General features: G+C 41.9%; 1 protein-coding gene across 7 annotated transcripts in view; it reads right to left on the bottom strand.

The window, feature by feature from the left end:
- Positions 542-20,052, bottom strand: part of LOC102166940 (zinc finger protein 14-like) — a 33,124-nt gene continuing 13,613 nt past the window's right edge. For 2 of the 7 annotated variants that reach the window (XM_021083738.1, XM_021083739.1), the window contains exons 2-4: positions 17,999-18,125; positions 17,744-17,804; positions 11,904-14,869 (exon numbers count right to left, since the gene is read on the bottom strand). In XM_021083738.1, the coding sequence (XP_020939397.1) occupies positions 13,750-14,869; positions 17,744-17,804; positions 17,999-18,125 (1,308 nt within the window). In that variant the 3' untranslated portion in view covers positions 11,904-13,749. The other 5 variants (XR_002341626.1, XR_002341625.1, XR_002341624.1 and 2 more) reach the window with 5 other exon arrangements.

Genomic DNA, 20,052 nt, shown 5'->3' on the forward strand with positions numbered 1-20,052 from the left:
ATCCAACCCACAACCTCATGGTTCATAGTCGGATTCGTTTCCACTGTGCCATGGAGAGAACTCCAAAAGTAAAAAGTTTTAAGTAAGAGAGTGAATACATAACACACATAATGAAAGAAAAGTATGCAAATAATATCTCTTGATACTATATCAAGAATATACAAGGAAGTTCTACAACTCAAATAGTCCATTTAAGAAATGTCATAAGAGAAGTTCCCGTAGTGGCTCAGTGGTTAACAAACCCAACTAGTAACCATGAGGTTTTGGGTTCAATCCCTGGCCTCACTCAGTGGGTTAAGGATCCAGTGTTGCTAGGAGCTGTAGTGTAGGTCGTGGACGTGGTTCAGATCCTATGTTGCTGTGACTGTGGCTAGGCCAGCAGCTGTAGCTCCGATTGGACCCCTAGCCTGAGAATCTCCATATGCCGCACCTTCGGATGTAAAAAAGACAAAAAGACAAAAAGACAAAAAAAAAAAAAAAGTCATAAGACATAAACAGATATTTTTCCAAGAGAGATTTAGCCATCAAGGAAATGCAAATCAAACCCCAGTGAGGAGATTCTGTGTGGCTCAGCTGGTTAAGGATCTGGCACATGATGTAGGGTCGGGGGAGGCAAAAAAAAAAAAAAAGAATTCTACCACCTACTCTCTTAAGCATCTTAACACTTTCTGTGTACTGCTCACACTTAGGTTTACATAACCTTTTCTTATTTTTTCTTATATCAGTACACACAGAATTTGAATTGCCTTAGGGATATTAAAATGCCTTTTACATATCAAAGTTCTCCAAGGATACATTAGAAATATGACCTAAAATAAGTTTCCTGGAGTTCCCATTGTGGCTCACCAGCAAGGAATCTGACTAGTATCCATGAGGATGTGGGTTGGGTCCCTGGCGGCGCTCAATGGATTAAGGATCCAGGTGCTATGCGGTAGTTCGTAGCCATGGCTGGGATCTGGGATTGCTGTGGCTGAGGTAGCAGCTGCAGCTCCAATTGGACCCCTAGCCTAGGAACCTCCATATGTCGCAGGTGTGGCCCTAAAAAAATGAAATAAAATAAAAATAAATTGCTTTTCAATGTACCTGAGAATATGATGAACACATTCACTCATACCTTGTGGTTAGGCCGAGCAGAGTCCCTGAGCCCAGGTTAGGGCTGTGGGATGCCAACATCCCACCAGAGCCAAGGGCTTAGGAAACCATGGGATTTTTTTTTTTTTTTTTAAGTACAAAAGGAGTGGGTATGGAGGAGTGATGAATAAAGGAGTATGAGCTGTCACAAAGATCAAAATGGAGCCAGTCTAATTACTGCATAAGGTGAGACGGCTTCTAAGTGCCTGTGTATAGAGAAGGATCACAGTTCCAGGAGTGGTCTTAAAGCATTTCGTTTCAAATGCAAATATCCTTGCAGAGGACTAGGTATGGCTTGCTTTAGGCTCGGACAGGTAAGTTCGGACCCGCTGTCACTCAGAGTTGGGCCCGGTCGATCTGGGGCCGCAGCAGCCTAGGTGGGTGGGCCGAGCAACCACGGTCTCCGACCTCCTTCCTGCCAACCTCGGGATCGCGGGTCGCCTACCCTTAAAGGCTCCACATTGCGGTCCCGCCAACTCTACGACGTAAGCCAACCGTGGAGGAAGACCCAGTAAACCTAGAAATGATGAATATGCTTCCCGGGGTGCAGGAGACCAAGCAGGGACTGAACGCAGCCAGCATTGTGGAAGATAGACCCTCCCGGGGTTCAGCTCCAGAATCTTCAGAACCGAGTCCGCCATGGCGGTTGCTCGGACCTTGGTTCCCTCCAGCTCGCAGCGACCTTTTTCAAGAGACCTGTTTCGTCGTTGCTCTCAGCGACTTTGGCTCAGGAACTTCTCTGGACAGCTCTGCGCCTGCAGCTCCGCCTCTCCCCCAGATTGTGCAGTGACCACAGGGAGAGTCATCAGGAGACTATCATGACTCGATCTGCGGCTTCAGGTGCGGGAAGAGCTGGGGTCAGTGGGAATCTCCAGTCCTTTCTTTCTCCTCAGAGGGGGCAATCCCTTTTCTCCTGAGTTTTCCAAATGTTTGTGAAGCAGAGTCTCAAATCCACGATCCTGAACGCCTCCCTCCCCACTTCCTAGAACTGGCAATCCATGCCCAAACATCCAATTCCCTTCCACATTCTCAAACCCCAACTTCCCATCTGGGATTCACAGCATCCTTGTCAATTATTCGACCTCCCTGATGCATTTCAAAGAGGCCCAATATTTTATTGTTTCCCTACTCTTTTCAAAAGGTTTATTTTTTTGCTGGTGGATATTTTACATAGAGGAAAGCTAACTATGTTGCATGAAACTGTGCCTTTTCTCCCAGAATCTTTCATAGGCACAGACGTCCTATGGAAATTCCTTTGGGCAGAGGTTCCTCTGTGAAATTTTCCTGGGTGATCTGTCCTGTCCATCAGGTTCCAGGTCAGCACTGCCCCCCTCTGAGTTAGTCACCTTTAAAAGATTTATTCACTTGATGTTAGTCCAGGTGTTTCAATTAGTAAATTTTATTTAATCAATAAAACTTGAAACAGTATGAAATATATCCAAGAGGCAATAAAGAAATGAATATCAGGAAATAAAATATTCCAACATAATACCGCACGTGTTAAAAATTCTTGTTTCTCTTCTCTCTTTTTTCTTTTTTGACTATACCTGGGGCATATGGAAGTTCCCGGGCCAGGGAATGAATCCCAGCCACAGCTATGACCTACACTGTACCCATGGCAACATGGGATTCTTAACCCACTGTGCCACAGCAAGAACCCCATTTTGGAATTGCCGTTATGGCTCAGCAGAAACGAATCTGACTAGGATCCATGGCCTTGATCAGTGGGTTAAGGATCCCGAGCTGCCATGAGCTGTGGTGTAGGTCTCAGATGCAGCCTGAATCTGGTGTTGCTCTGGCTATGGTGTAGGCCGGCAGCTACAGCTCCAATTCCACCTCTAGCCTGGGAACCTCCATATGCTGCAGTTACGGCCCTAAAAAGATAAAAAAGAGAGAGAGAGAGAAAGAAAGAGAGAAAGAAAGAAAGAAAGAGTGAAAGAAAAGAAAGTTCCTGGCCCAGAGACTGAACCTCTACGAAGGCAGAGACCCCAGCTGCAGGCAGTGACAATGCAAGATTCTTAACCACTAGGCCACCATAGAACTCTCAAATTTCTCTACTTCAAATAAATTTGTAAGATAGGAAAATCTGACTTAAGACTCACTGACCACATACCCTGGTCCCCTCCAGTGCTGTTACTCCCGCCCACCCCAATATACTTCTGAAAAATTCTTGAGCATTCTGTTTCTTTAAATCAAGCAATTGTGGATGCATTTTTTTTTTTCTTTTTACAGCTGCACCTGCAGCATATGGAAATTGCCAGGCTAGGAGTCAAATTGGAGCTGCAGCTGCCGGTCTATGCCACAGCCACATAGGATCTGAGCCACATCTGCAACTCATTCCACAGCTTGTGGCAACGCTGGATCCTTAACCAACTGATAGAGGCCAGGGACTGAACATGCATCCTCACCGGCACTATGTCAGGATCTTAACCTGCCGAGCCACAACAGGAACTCTGCAAACCCAGGTTTGTCCTTGCAGTGAGCAATCAGACCCTACATTTTTATTTATTTATTTACTTACTTTTTTTTTTGTTTGTTTTGGCTTTTTGTTTTTTCAGGGCTGCACCGACTGCATATGGAGGTTCCCAGGCTAGGGGTCCAATCAGAGCTGTAGCCACCAACCTACACCACAGCCACAGCAACTCAAGATCTGAGCAGTGTCTGCAACCTACACCACAGCTCACGGCAACGCTGGATCCTTAACCTACTGGGCGAGGCCAGGGATCGAACCCGAAACCTCATGGTTCCTAGTTGGATCAGTTTCCGCTGCACCACGATGGGAACTCCAGACCCTACATTTTTAGATACTTGCTGCTCATAGCTTAAACCTCACCCCACAAGATGATGAGGAAGACCGGGTAGTCTCCCCTTTAGAGCAGGCAGGAGGTTCCAACCACAAGCCCTGGTAGTGTGCAGGGACTCTTGCCCTGGCCCCATGCCCCAAGCACAACGAACTCCCAGGCCAGGCTCCTCTCCTTGCCTTCTGAAGCCATTTCAGAGCTGCTTGAGGGGCCAGCCCTAGCCCCCACCCCAATTCCATACCTTTTCATGCCTTCTTGGTATATGTGGTGGGGGGTACTTTGGCATGTCTCAACAAGGGAACCACACCTCTGCAGGTTACAAATGGCAATAATGGGCAGCATGTTCATACATGCTGTCTTCTGCTCTTTCTCACCTGCTGTGCTGTCTGAAGGAGGCTGGCGCTGTGGGCTGCAGGGTGGTGGGAAGCTCTGCTGCTCTGTGTAGCACTGTTGACCTTACCAGGACTCAGTTCTGTGGTCAGCTGACCAGTGCTGAGTATTTCAAGAATTCCCAAGAAGTGTGGGATTGGGGCTCTGTTTAAGGTAGTCCTGGGTCAGTGCCTGTGCCAGCATTAATCAGTGTGTTAGAAACTGTGACAGAGGCTGGGTTGGCTCCGAAATGCACTTGTGCAAGAGGTGGCCTCACTGAGTGAGTGGTTGGTCCTAAAAAAGTGGTTTTATGAAAGGAGGGAGAATAGAGAGAGGGAAAGGAAAGGTGGCCACTAGGTGGCAGGCTGAACTAACATTCCAAATACCAGAAGGCTCACCAGAACCCTTAAATAATTCCACTGCAGCTTCAAAGATTGTAACCCTTGGCATTATAGAGGACAACACCCATGGCATCCTTGTGATGTGATAAATGTGTTCATTCAAATCTGACCTAAGCCTCGGTTTATTAAACCCTGTAATATTGTCATGGGGAAGACTCCTAACCCTGAGGGCACAGTTTTGAGGCTCTTGAAAAAAATTTATAAAAACCAGGGCGGAGAGGCACCCCCTTCCCTGAAGTATATTCAGTGAAGAAAAAAACAAAACAGGGCAGATCAGGAGGAAGGAAATAATAGGTAAAATACTGAAACCAAGGTCCACAATTTGGTCCAACAGGAAATCCAAAATATACTAAAAAAATTTACACAGCAAAACAGATGAAAGGACACTGCTTGGCTTTTGGGCTTCCACAACATAGGTTCTGAATTAATTTTGCTATCTGATGTAAAGTGCTACTTTAGAAACCTTCGAGTGGCCAATCAATACTAGGTCTCAAATTTACCTGATATCCCACTAAATTTAAGCAAGATACCTCTGATAATCTTAGGAGCACTAATGAATATAATATAGAGGACAAATAGGACAATATTTCTCCGTAACCATCAGAACTAAATTCTCCATGGTTACAATACCCATTGTCCTAAAATATTCCATACTGAGTCAATGATTCATGGATTAAAATGGCTTGGAGTTCCATGCTGGCTCAGCAGGTTAAGCATCCAGTGTTGTCACTGCTATGGCATGGGTTTGATGCCTGGCCCAGCAGCCTTAGCATGCTGCAGACGTGGCCAAAAAAAAATATAAAACTGGCTTGACAAAATGGGACCTCACAAACCTTACTTTCCATATAAATTAGTTAATACGGCCCAACATAAATTATGCAGGACCTTGATGGATTGAAAACTGTATACAAAACCTAGTTAGGGAAAGGTTAACTATTCCAAGTTCTTCTCCTTCCAACATCCCAATTTGTTCTATTATTAAACCAGGAAAGAATCTCACGCTACAATGGATTAAGGCAACCTTGAGGCTGTGGTTGTACCAACAGAACCCTAACACCCAGTCCCTAGCGTTATAGAAATTACTGATTCCATCTAATCAGCAACTGATAAATATTCTGTTCTCACAGATTTGGCTAAGTGTGTTCAGTGCCTATTTCAATAGCCTCTCAGCAGCAGTTGGCCTTCAGCTCTGAAGCATGGTGATACGTCTTTATTGGATTATCCTCATGGATCTGAACTAAGGCTAGTTTCCCTAAGAACACAGGTTCTCTAAGAACACAGGTAGGACACTGCATTAACGACATCTCCTTATCTAAGGACATTAAGGACACAGAAATATTGAAGAAGCTAACAAAAAAGTGGAGAGGACATGGAGTTCCTGTTGTGGCTCAGCAAGTTAAGAACCCTACTAGTGTTCATGAGGATGTGGGTTGGATCCCTGGCCTCACTCAGTGGGTAAGGATCAGGCATTGCCACGCTGTGGCGTAGTTTGCAGATGTGGCTTAGATCTGGCATTGCTGTGGCTGTGGCTTAGGCTGGCAGCTGCAGCTCTGATTGGACCCCTAGCCTGGGAACTTCCACATGCTGCAGGGGCACCTGTGAAAAAGAAAAAAAACAAAAAGCAAAAAAACAACAAAAAAAGAGTGGATGGGACATGGCCATACATATAATGTTAGTCCTAGACAACTTTGTTAAATTTCTGAAAATTATGTGATAAACTTGAACCCCACTCCCTTCCTGACACTATAAAGAAATAGCTACTCTTCCCCTCAGTACCTACAACATCTACATGGTGCTTTTGATGTTCTGCAGGCAACACTTCTTGTTTACAAATTTTGCTTGAGCCCATTTCCAATGTCGTTTGCAAATCTGCCACCTTGCATGGGTACCCCTACCACAAAAGGCTGAAGACTCTCTTCAATTACAAGAGACACTTCAGTTACTGCTCTTAGAGATTCCTTCCTAGAGAGGAAGAATGTGGATGGTTTGTCTCTTTGCTCTCCTTCTCAAGTCTCCTAACCAGAAGACAGTATCCACTTGCTAAAACTTTCAGCCTTAATGGGACATAAGGTTGCCAAAGAAAAACTGCAGTCTACCCAAACCCAGGCTCAAAATTTAGGGCTTCTGCTATCAGAACATAGATCAGAACACAGGGTTACACATAGATCCAGACAGACTTCATGGTACCCTAAGTTTCATGGTATCCAAAGTAAGCACCAACCATGGGGTTTTCTCAGGCTAGTTACTGCCAAAATTGGATGCCAAATTTCTCTCATATGGCCAAATCTCTATATATGTCTTACACAACAACAACCCTGACCCAATCTTATGGAAAGAACTGGACACATAGGCTTCAAGAAGGGTTTGAAGAACCTATGTGCCCTTAGCATCCCAATTACCAGATTCCCTTTATCTTTTGGTATATGAAAAGGAATGCAATGCCCTTGGGAAACTCACCCCAAAACACATCTATCACCATTGACCCATAGGGCTTTTACAGCCAGCGAACTGGACCCTGTGCCATGGGGACACCCTTTAGCTTAGAGCCACTACAGCCACTGGCCTTTTGGTTAAGGCCATGGGGAAAACTGTTGGAGGATCCTTAGCCATTTTTTTTTTTTTTTTTACCTCAGGCATTATTAGCTCTCTTGGATTTTCATCACACTCAACATTTCTCAGGTAGCTGCCTCACCTCCTATGAAGCCCTTTTGATAAATGCCCTTCATACAACTCATTTACCCTGTAACAATCACAACCCTGCTAACCCTGCTACCCTTCTCTCCTCTAATAATGAAGTACCTTATGACTGTTTAATGCTGACAGACCACCTCCTGACTCGTGATGATGTACAGGAAATTACACTGGGTACTGATAACTTCTCATGGTTCATTGATAGTTCTTATTTAAAAGGTGACAATGGGAGTTCCTGCTGTGGTGCAGCGGGTTAAGGATTCAACATCACCTCTGTGGAGGCAAGGTTTGGTTCCCAGCCCAGGAGAGTGGGTTAAGGAGCTGGTGTTGCCGCAGCTGTGGCATAGGTCACAGCTGAGGCTCAGATTTGATCCCTGGCCCAGGAACTTCCACATGCCATGGGTGTAGCCGAAAAAGAAAAAAAAAAAAAGTGACAGTGGCAAATATTGTGCTGGGTATGCTAGTACAACTCTTTTTGATATTGCTGGGCAGCATCTTTACCTGTGGCTGTTCTGACCCAGCAGGCTGAATTACATGCTTTTCCACGGGCTTGTACATTAGCCAAAGAAAAAACTGCCACTGTTTGTACTGATAATAGCTCGTGATTTTTTTTTGTCTTGTCTTTTCTAGGGCTGAACCTTCGGCATATGGAAGTTCCCAGGCTAGGGGTCTATTCGTAACTGTAGCCACCGGCCTATGCCAGAGTCACGGCAATGCCAGATCTAAGCCGCGTCTTTGATCTACACCAGAGCTCACAGCAATGCCAGATCCTTAACCCACTGAGCGAGGCCAAGGATCGAACCTGAAACTTTATGGTTCCTAGTTGGATTCGTTAACCACTGAGTTGCAACAGGAACTCCCAATAGCTCATGATTTTGGAAGGTTGTGTAAGTAAGTATGGCTTCCTTACTTCCACGGAAATAAAGTTAAAAATGGTCCTATGTTCATGAATTATTGAAGGCAATACTTCTATCTACTGCTTTAGCTATTATTAAAATTCTGAGGCATTTTAAACTTGACTCTCTGGAAGCTAGGGGAAATCCTCCTGGTATTTCTGCAAGGAATGCCACCCTTAAAACGATCTACAGGAGTTTCTGCTGTGGTGCAGTGGGTTACAAATCTGACTGCAGCAGCTTGGATTGCTTGGAGCTGCAGTTTGATCTCCAGCCTTGTGCAGTGGGTTAAAGGATCCAGTGTACCTACAGTTGCGGCCAAGGTCACAGCTGCAGACTGGATTCATCCCTGGCTCAGGAACTCCCATGTGCCGTGGGCGCAGCAATTAAAAAAAGAAGAAGAATCAACAGCAGCCAAATGTCTGTTTTAGACCAAAGGGATATTGGCCCAAATAATTTACAAAAACTGGCTAGAGGCCCAACATCTGGCCTCAGAAAAAGGAAAACAAGATTGGAAATTCGATTTTTGTTTGATAAAAAGAGAAAGCTCCTGGAGTTCCTGTGTGGCACAGTGGTTAACGAATCTGACTAGGAACCATGAGGTTTCGGGTTCGACCCCTGGCTTTGCTCAGTGGGTTAAGGATCCAGTGTTGCTGTGAGCTGTGGTGTAGGTTGCAGATGCGGCTCGGATCCAGCTTTGCTGTGGCTCTGGTGTAGGCCAGAGGCTACAGCTCTGATTAGACCCCCTAGCCTGGGAACCTCCATATGCCGCGGGAAGCAGCCCTAGAAAAGACAAAAAAAAAAAAAAAAAAAGAGAAAGCTCCTGTTTGGACCAAGTACCAACCCAGTCCTACCAGAGATTCTAAAACTCTCACTCCTTAACTATACATGCATTAAATCATGGGTCAACAGACAAAATGATGTCCTTCATAAATCAAACCTGGTGGGAAACATTAACAAGGCTACAAAAAGTGCCCACCTTACTTGTCCCCCTTGTCCAAGGTATAGCCCATGGGAGTCTACCTGCACTGCTCCCAAACATTTAAAACTGCCTAATGAACCATTTGAGGGCTGACAAATAGACTGCACGCAACTACTTCTGTCTAAGGGATATAAATGTTTTCACGATGGTCTGCATGTTTTCAGACTGGACTGAAGCCATTCCTTATAGACATGCTACTGTCTCAACTGTGGCTAAAATCCTTTTGGAAAAGATTATCCCTACCAAGGCGAACTCCTCTTGAATTTCACAGTGATCAAAGAACCCAATCTACTGGTCAGATGCTTCTGACAACCCTCTGCTGTGGTCCTGTTTTACAGCACTATCACTGTGCTTGCCACCCTCAATCCCCTGGTTTAGTCAAACACACTAATGGTATTATTAGACTCAACTGGCAGAATTCGTAGAGATTTGACAAATACCTTGGCCAGAGATGCATTGCCATTAATTCTTTTCAATCTCAAACCAACCCCTTTTGGAATTCACGAACTCTCCCCCTTGAGATAGTCACAAGCCGCCCAATGCACTTGACTACTGCTGCTTTTGACCCACAACTGATAAAAGGTGAGTATTCCAATATTGCAAAAGCCTAATTGCTTCTGTTAAAAAGTAACCATGTTCTGGAAGAAGAGTCTTTTCACAGTGTACCTTTGGGAAACTGAAGACTTTAATCTTGCAACCTGGAAATTTCATGTATTCTACCTACAGAAGGACTCTCTTTAATCTCACCGGAAATACCCCTATCAAGTACTGCTAAGCAACCCTTACGCCATCAATCTTCAAGGAACAGACTCTTGGATTCATGTGACACACCTAAAGAAAACATCAAACTCTGACTGAACCTGAACATCATCTGGGGACCTGAAGGTAGAAAATTCCCCAAATTGAAGCAGACAAGATTTGATGACTTAGCTTTCCCAAGACATCTGGGCCAAGGAGGCTGGAAGTCTGTTGCCAAACCCTTGCTAATGTGACATAAGGCTTCAGATGATATCCAATGGCTATGAATTTTTTTTTTTTTTTTTTTTTTGGCTGTGCCCACAGCACACAGAAGTTCCTCGGCCTGGGATCAAACCTGCGCCACAGCATTGACCCGAGTCACAGCAGTGACAACACTGGATCCTTAACCCACTGAGCCATGGGGGAACTCCTAATGGCTATGATCTTGAAACACCCATGGACTAGATTAAAAAGTGCCCGAGGATGCTCCCTCTTACTCCTTATTACTCAAATGTGACTTTAACAGGTTTCTTACCTGGGCACTTTGCCTTTGACATGAGACACTAAACCCAGGAAAGGTCCTTCCTGACACTGAGGGAGGAAAGCTGCTGCAACTCAAAAACCTGAGTCTGATCAGCAATACTTTCAGAGAAAGATCTTGATCAAAAAGAAAAGTGTAAAAAAAGTAAACAGAAACCTCAAATAGAGTAGGCAAACTAGAAGGGGAATCTTTTTTCTTCCTATTGGGCTCTCATATACTTCACCTTTCCTGGCAAGGACTCAGCCAATGAAAAGTCATGGACTCTTTGTTTACTATAGATAGCCCTCCCAACTTCCTTTCCACTCCATAAAAGCGTTCACCTTCCTTTGCCATACAGGGCCTTGACTGTGACTTGCCCTGCTGCAGACCACAAACTGCGATTCTTTAATGATCCTGAATTAACTCATTTTTTTGGCTGGAGAAATATCTTGCAGTCTATTTGCTTCAGATCAAGAAAGTAAAAGGTTAGGTTATGATTTAAGATCTCTATTTTGTTAATATAAGCATTACTTGCTATAAAAAATTTCTATGTACTATTTTAGATGCAAACTATAAACTTTGACCTTTTAGGCATGATATAATGTTCCTCATCATCTCTAATGACATTTTTTTTTTTTGTTTTAAAGTCAATTTTGCTAGGTATTTGTATAACCTCTCCAGCTGTGGAGTCATATTTCCCTAGACTTCACTGATTCCTCCCAGGGTTGCTCCACCTTTTTAACCCAACTTTTTCTCCTTACCATCAGTGTCTAATTGGTATCTGTGAGATTTGAATTTGTGAACATGACTAACTGACAAAAGTGCTGGTGGCTGGGCTGGGTCCTGACATGAAAATGTACACACTTTAAATCAAATACAATAGGGAGTTCCTGTGGTGGCATGGAAGTAATGAACCCGACTGGTATACATGAGGATGAAGGTTCAATCCCTGGCCTGGCTCAGTGGGTTAAGGATGTGGTGTTGCCATGAGCTGTGGTATATGTCACAGACAAGGCTTGGATCTGGCATTGCTGTGGCTGTGGCATAGGCTGGCAGCTGCAGCTCCGATTCAGTCCTTGGCCTGGGAACCTCCATATGCTGTGGGTACAGCCCTAAAAAACAAACAAACAAAAAAACCAAAACAAATATAATAAAACATACCTGAAAACATACTGAGTGATTATGCTCAGCTATGGGTAAGAGGGAACACCCAGAATCTGCCTGATATGTGGAAGGTGCTGATTCTCACATGGAATGACCACATCAGTGCAGTCATTGCACACTGCAGTAGAGGAACAAATTCTCATGTAGCTCTTCTGGATTGTACCACTGCAACTATCATAGTGGAATCGGGAACACACGGTCAGTAGCTGTATTAACAAAACAAGGTGTTTACTATGCAAATTAGACCTTATACAAATATGACCTAGAGGACAGGGGACTCAGTGCTTCAGAGAATATTCTCAACCATGACAATCTAAATTTCTTGCCAGGCTTGCAGGAAAATCCAAACCATGCCGGATCTACAAAGTTGAATTTGGGGACAACTGTAGAACCCTATAGCTCAGATTAAGTGAAGTCAAGCAGTCTGTGGTGGTTTTAAGGATATATACTTTATTGATAGGGGAAAGAATGAGGAAAATAGGCTGGAAGGAAGTGTCTGAAAAGGCCTCATGCTTCTGTCTCCTTCTATACAGGTGACTTGAAAAATTACTAAATCATATTTCACTTATGCACTCCAAGTTTCATGTAAGTTAGGCTTTGATGACTTCTAACACAGGACAATAAGGCAACACATTCTAGAAAATGTAGTTCATATTACTCACGTTAACATAACAGCATCAAGAAGGGTCACCGCCAAATCTAAATTTTATTGTCCTCTCACACGTCTCTCTTCTGAATGTAAATTCCATAGTCCAAATCCCAGCCAGAAGGAATGACAAAGCATAAAGGACAAAAGATGAAGATAATAATTCACAAGAGACTGCACTATGATGAATTTTACATACTTACAAGTATATGGCAAATATATACTAACAAGAAAATAGAATAAGAATTTTTAGGCAATGAAAAAGTGGTGTTCTGCTAAGTAGAGTGGAATATGTATATAATGAATAAGACATATCCACTACTTGCCACAGGAAGGCAGTACGAAAAAAACGAAAACCAAGGTGACATTTTTTCAATGTCCCTTTTCTTTTATATATAACTTACAAAATTATGTAAAAATTAAACCTACTTAAATATTAGAAATAAGCTTCAACTCATGCATGGTTCCAACAGACTTCAAAAGATATAAACGAAAAAATACTAAAGGACTAAAGGAAAAAATTGCCTATTAAACTTGGGAACAATTAATGTGTACCTACAGAATTATCTCACCTCAGTGTGTACCTGGAAAACTAATTAGAAATCCACACTGCAGAAAATCACTTTAAGAATGAGCCAATTTATAACATTCCTTTCATGTTGTGAGTTTTCAGGAGTATTATACACAAATTAATTCACAGCTTACCCATGGTACTTACATGGATATGATTTCTTTCCAGTGCAGTTTTCACATGTCTTTGAAAATATTCGTTAAAATTGAAAAGTTTCCCCCTTTTTGTTTTAGCTTTAAGGTTTCTGTCTCATGTACATTTTCACATGGTTTTGCAGGGATGTGGGGAAAGTGAAGGTTTCCCTACATAATTTACATTCAATACAATTCTTTCCAGTGTGAGTTCTTCCACATCTTCCCAAGGAAATGGGTCTGAAGCTTTTCCTATATTCCTTAACATATATTGTTTCTCTCCACTGTGCACTCTCACATGTCCAGGAAGGTTGTGTGATATATGAAGGCTTTCCCACATTCCTCACACTCCGTTTCTCTCTAGTATGAGTTCTATCTTATATTTGAACATAATACAGTGTGCTGAAGGCTTTGCTGTATTGTTTGCATAAACAGGGTTTCTCTCCAGTGTGTGTGTATATGGAGTGAACTGGGACAAATAAAGGCTTTCACATATTCCTTATATTCAGAGCACTATTCTCCATTATGAGTTTTTTTATGTGTTTGTAAAGAACTGGGACAATCAAAGGCTTTCCCACACACCTTACACTTGCAAGGTCCATCACTAGTATGCGTTATCATGTGTCTCTGAACATTTGAGGGATAAATAAAGGCTTTCCCACATTCCTTACATTCATAGGGTTTCTCTCCAGTATGAGTTCTTTCATGCTTTCAAAAGGAACTGAGATAAGTGAAGGCTTTACCACATTGCTTGCATCGATAGGGCCTCTCCCCAATGTGACTTCTTTCACGTATTTGACGACAGCAAGGAAAACCAAAGTCTTTACCACACTGCTTGCATTTATAAGGCTTTTCTCCACTGTGAGTCCGTTCATGACAATGGAAATAACTGGGACAATCAAAGAGTTTCCCACAGTCTTTACATTTATAAGGTCCATCTCCAGTGTGCTTCATCATGTGTCTTTGAAATTTGGTAAGAGAACTGAAGGCTTTCCCACATTCCTTACATACATATGGTTTCTGTCCAGAATGAATCCTCTCATGTTTTCTACAGGAATTTGGACATGTAAAAGCTTTACCACAACTTTGGCATTTATAGGGCTTTTCTCCACTGTGTCTCCTTTCATGACTTCGAAAGGATCTGGAATAACTGAAGGCTTTACCACACTGCTTACATTCATAGGGTTTCTCTCCAGTATGAGTTCTCTCATGTTTTCGAAAGGAACTTGAACAACTAAAGCCCTTACCACATTTTTTACATTTATAGGGCTTTTCTCCAGTATGTGTCCTTTCATGTCTTCGAATGTAACTTGCACAACTGAAGGCTTTACCACATAGCTTACATTCATATGGTTTCAATCCACTATGAGTTCTCTCATGTTTTATAAAGTAACTGGGACAACTGAAAGCTTTACCACACTGCTTACATTCATAGGGTTTTGCTCCAGTGTGTGTTATTTCATGAATTCGACAGTATCTGAGAGAACTGAGAGCTTTACCACAGTGCTTACATCTATAAGGTTTCTCTCCAGTGTGAGTCTGCTCATGTTTTTGAAAGTTGTGATGATATCTAAAGGCTTTCCCACATCTTTTACATTCATAGGGTTTCTCTCCAGTGTGAATCCTTTCATGCCTTCGAATGGACTGACGAAGCTTGAAGGCTTTCCCACATTTCTTACAATCATAGGGCTTCTCTCCAGTGTGAATCTTTTCATGCGTATGTCTGGATTGACGATGCTTGAAAGCTTTCCCACATTCCTTGCATTTATATGGCTTCTCTTCAAATTCCTGATACTCACATGGTTTGGGTGTAGTGTAAGATGTCATGTGCCTATTAAAAATGAATGATGCATGTAGAATCATCCATATACACTGAATTCACATAGTTTTATTTCAGTAGTTTTCTTTTTCTGATTATGATTTGATATCTGGCTAAAGGATTCCCCATACTGACCACCTTCTTTATTTTTACAGAGTCTCCCTACCATATGACTGCTGTAAAAAATAAGAAGCACATTATTAATGAATTGTAGATTAATTTATAGTCACAACAATGAAAATTTCAAAGAAAATGTAGGTTTTCTGTACATTCTGATTCAAAGTAAATATACTATTTTTTCAAACACTCAAAATTTAGGACATATTTAAGAAAAAAAGATTTGATGCAAAAATGCTAAGTTTCATTAATTTTAAGGCTTGGCTGATTTGTTTTATTTCCTTGTTTTAAAAATGTCGTGGCATAGGACTTACCATCATGGCTCAGCAGGAATAAATCTGACTAGTATCCATGAGGACGCAGGTTTGATCCCTAGCCTTGCCCAGTGGGTTAAGGATTATATGTTAACCATGTGCTGTGTTGGCTTGGCTTGGATCTGGCATTGTTGAGGTGTAGGCTAGCAGCTACAGTTTTGATTTGACCCCTAGCCTGGGAACCTCCATATGCCGTGGGTGCAGCCATAAAAAAAAAAAAAAAGAAAAAGAAAAAGAAAAAGAAAAAGAAAAAAATGTTATGGCATAAACAACCTTGAGAAAGAAGAATAGAGCTGGAGCTGAAGGAATCACGCTCCTTTTTTACTACAAAGCTACAGTAGTCAAAATATTACAGTACTGGTACAAAAACAAATACATAAATCAATAGAACAAAACAGAAAGCCAGAAATAAACTCACACATTATGGTCAATTAACCTATGACAAAGGACACAAAAACATACAATGGAGATAAGACAAGTTCTTCAGTAGTGGTGATGGGAAAACTGGACAGCTATAGACAAAACAATGAAATTAGAACATTCTCTAACACCATTTACAAAAGTAAACTCAAAATGGATTAAAGACCTAAATGAAAGACTGGAAACTATAAAACTCCCAGAGAAACACAAATGCAGAACACTCATTGACATAAATTGCAGCACCATTTCTTTGGATTCATTTTCTAGAGTAATGGAAATAAAAGCAAAAACAAACTGTATCTAATTAAACTTAAAAGCCTTTGTATAGCAAAAGAAATCATAAACAAAATGAAAATACAATCTACTGAATGGGAGACAATATTGGCAAACAATGTGGCTGACAAGGGATTAATTTCCAAAATATAAAAATAGCTCATATAGTTCAGTATCAAAAAAAACCACCAACAGCTCAGTCAAAAAATGGGCAGAAAATCTAAACACACATTTCTTCAGGGAAGACAGATGGCCAACAGGCAAACAAAAAGATGCTCCACATTGCTAATTATTAGAGAAATGCAAATCAAAACTATAATGAAGTATCATCTCACACCAGTCAGAATAGCCATCATCAAAATGTCTACAAAAAATAAATGCTGGAGGGGGTGGAGAGAAAAGGGAACCCTCTGATACTGTTGGTGGGAATGTAAATTGATGCAGCCACTATGGAGAACAGTACTGAGGTTCCTCAAAAAGCTAAAAATAGAATTATGATATGATCCAGAAATCCCACCCCTGGGCACATATCCAGAAAAGATGAAAACTCTAATTCAAAAAGATTTAATGTTTTTAATGCACCTCAATGTTCATAGCTGCACTATTTATAATAGCCAAGACATGAAAGTAACTTAAATGTCCATCAACAGATGAATAATGAATATGTGGTGAGTGTGTATGTATAATAGCCATGAAAAAGAATGAAAAAATGCCACTTTAAGCAACATGAATGGATCCAGACATTATAATACTCAGTGAAGTAAGCCAGATGAAAAAAAAAAAGATACAAATGAACATTATACAAAACAGAAACAGACTCACGGACACAGAAACCAAACTATGGTTACCAAAGGGGAAAGGGGGGAGAGATAAATGAGGAGTTTGGGGTTAAGAGATACATACTACTCTTGGAGTTCCCATCGTGGCTCAGTAGAAACGAATCTAACTAGTATCCATGAGGATGCAGGTTCGATCCCTGGCCTTGCTAAGCGGGTTAAGGATCCAGTGTTTTGGTGAGCTGTGGTCTAGGTTGCAGACTGGTTTGGATCTGGCATTTCTGTGGTTGTGGTGTGGGCCAGTGGCTATAGATCTGATTTGACCCCTAGCCTGGGAACCCCATATGCTGTGGATGTGGCCCTAAAAAGACAAACAAAACAAAAAACACACAAACAAAAAAAGAGATACACCTGGAGTTCCTGTCGTGGCACAGTGGTTAACGAATCCGACTAGGAACCATGAGGTTGCAGGTTCGGTCCCTGCCCTTGCTCAGTGGGTTAACGATCCGGCGTTGCCGTGAGCTGTGGTGTGGGTTGCAGACGTGGCTCGGATCCCGTGTTGCTGTGGCTTTGGCGTAGGCCGGTGGCTACAGCTCCGATTCAACCCCTAGCCTGGGAACCTCCATATGCCGCGGGAGCGGCCCAAGAAATAGCAACAACAACAACAACAACAACAACAACAAAAAGACAAAAGACAAAAAAAAAAAAAAAAAAGAGATACACCCTACTCTATGTAAAAGAGATAAGCAACAAGAACCGATTGTATAGTACAGGGAACTACACTCAATATCTTGTAATAACCTATAATGGAAAAGAATTGGAAAAAGAATGGATATATACATACGTAAACTGAATCATCCTGCTGTATGGTGAAAACTAACACAACATTATAAATCAACTATACATTAAAAAATTAATTTAAAAAAAGTTACAGCATACTAACATGTTATCATGAGATACTCCTTTCTCATGTGAGTGCAGCTCACCTTATGTTTGTCCCATGATTTTCATACTGATCTTTGACATCAAGGTTTTCCCTTTTTTCTCCTAAAATGCAGAACAACAACAAAATTACAAACTATAAAATATTATAGGAAAATTATAACAGGCCCATAATGAGCTGTGACCATGCCTGGTTAATTTACCAATGTAGTCCCTTTCCACATTTCACCCCTTGAAAGCGTTGATGAGCAAGCAACTTCTCTGAGTAAGTAATTAAGTAAGAATGTTGTCATCCCTACCTATTGAGGTCAAGTTCCTGAAGGTTTCCTGCATCACGTCTCTGTAGAGTTTCTTCTGGGATAGATCCAGCAGCTCCCACTCCTCTGTGGTGAACTTCACACTCACATCCTCAAAGGTCACTGAATCCTAAAACATCCCAAATTTGTATGTGGGAGAATGGGTAGAATGAAGAGCACCAGCAATCTATACTCAATTCAAAGGAAGTTCACGTATGACTCTCTACTGTCTAAAGATTTGTCCTATAACTTTGTCATTGGAATCCTTACTCTATAGCCACACTCACTTCATCATGAATTCAAGAGCACCATCAATGTAAGGAATCTACTGCTACATTTGTATTGTGATCACTTCAAGTCTTTACTCATCTCTTTGTCAAGACATAGATATACATCTTGAAGAAATCAAAGAAATGCTACACAAATGAAAGAAATAATCCATTTTAAGCGTATCAGTTTCTTCTGATAAAAACCTTTAGCACCCTCTTTAATACTTGCCATACTGGGCAGCATTAGTTCTGGGGTCAGGGATCAAACCCACACCACAGTTGTGACCTGAGCCACAGCAGGGACAACACTGGATCCTTACCCCAATGCACTGCCAGGGAACTCCTGAGGTTTTAACAAATAAAAACACAGTGAAGAAATGGAAGCTTTTTATTCTATTCTCATCACCAAATATGAGGCCAAAAGTCCTATAGAACTCCAACTTGTAACAAGATCCAACTACTCATATTGTCCTGAAGTACTCCAGGCCAATGGAATTAGTCAGATCCAGGTGGCTAAATTAAAATATTCTTGTTGGGAGCTCCCACTGTGGCTCAGTGGTAACAAACTTGACTAGTATAAATGAGGATGAAGGTTCAATCCCTGGCCTCACTCAGTGGGTTGAGGATCCAGAGTTGCCGGGCTCCTATTCACAATTCTGATGCTAGAATTAGCTTATCTGGTAAAGCAATATCAACACAGGAACACCTCAGATATCTTTGGTGGCTGAGCAGGTTCAGGATCGGATTTTTTGTTTTGTCTTTTATGGCCACACCTGCAGCATAGGGGTGAAATTCCTAGGCCAGGGGTGAAATCAGAGCTGCAGGTGCAGGCCTACACCACAGCTTGCAGCAACGCTGGATCCTTAACTGACAGAGCAAGGCCAGGGATTGAATCCAAATCCTCATGGACAGTATGTTGGTTTGTTAACCTGCTGAGTCACAATGGGAACTCCTGGATCTGATGTTGTCACTGCTGTGGCTTGGGGTACTACTGTGGTGAATATTCAACCCCTGGTCCTGGAACTTCCACCTGCTGCAGGTGTGGTCAAAACAAACACACCCAAACCAAAGGAAAATCTCTCTTGCTGTGGGTCTAGAGAGTAAGAGGAGCTGCTACTTAGAGCAGCCCTAATGACTCCTTCTTCACTGGAAAAACAGCACTTGCTCATAGCATAACCAAGTACCTAGTGTGCAAAAGAGAATGAACATTAGCAAGCCCAAGACTGCTTATCCTTAGAAATGCTGGTTCACAAATTTCATCTATCACTAGTATCTGGGATATGTGATTTTTGGAGCAAACTCCTTAACCTTACAAATAAAATTGCCTCAGTGTGCCTGAAGTATTTTTGCCAACAACATGTTGTAAACTCCTATTTTCCTTTGGAAAGTCTGTAATTAAAAAAATTTTTTATTAAAGTATAGTTAATTTACAATGTTATACCAATTTCTGCTGTATAGCATAGTGACCAGTCATTCTCTCTCTATATATACATATACATGCATTCTTTTTCTTATACTGTCTTCCACCATGTTCTATCACGAGAGATTGGACACAATTTCCTGTGCTCTACAGTAGGACCTCATTGCTTAGTCATTATAAATGTAATAGTTTGCATCTACTAACCCTAAACTCCCAGTCCATCCCATTCCTTCCCCCTCCCCCCTCAGCAACCACAAGTCTGTTCTCCATGTCTGTGAGTGTGTTTCTATTCTATAGATAGGTTCATTTGTGCCACGTTTTAGGTTCCACATATAAGTGATACCATATAGTATTTGTCTTTCTTTTAC

This window comes from Sus scrofa, chromosome 2 (genome assembly GCF_000003025.6).
Source record: "Sus scrofa isolate TJ Tabasco breed Duroc chromosome 2, Sscrofa11.1, whole genome shotgun sequence".
Classification (NCBI taxonomy): Eukaryota; Metazoa; Chordata; class Mammalia; order Artiodactyla; family Suidae; genus Sus; species Sus scrofa.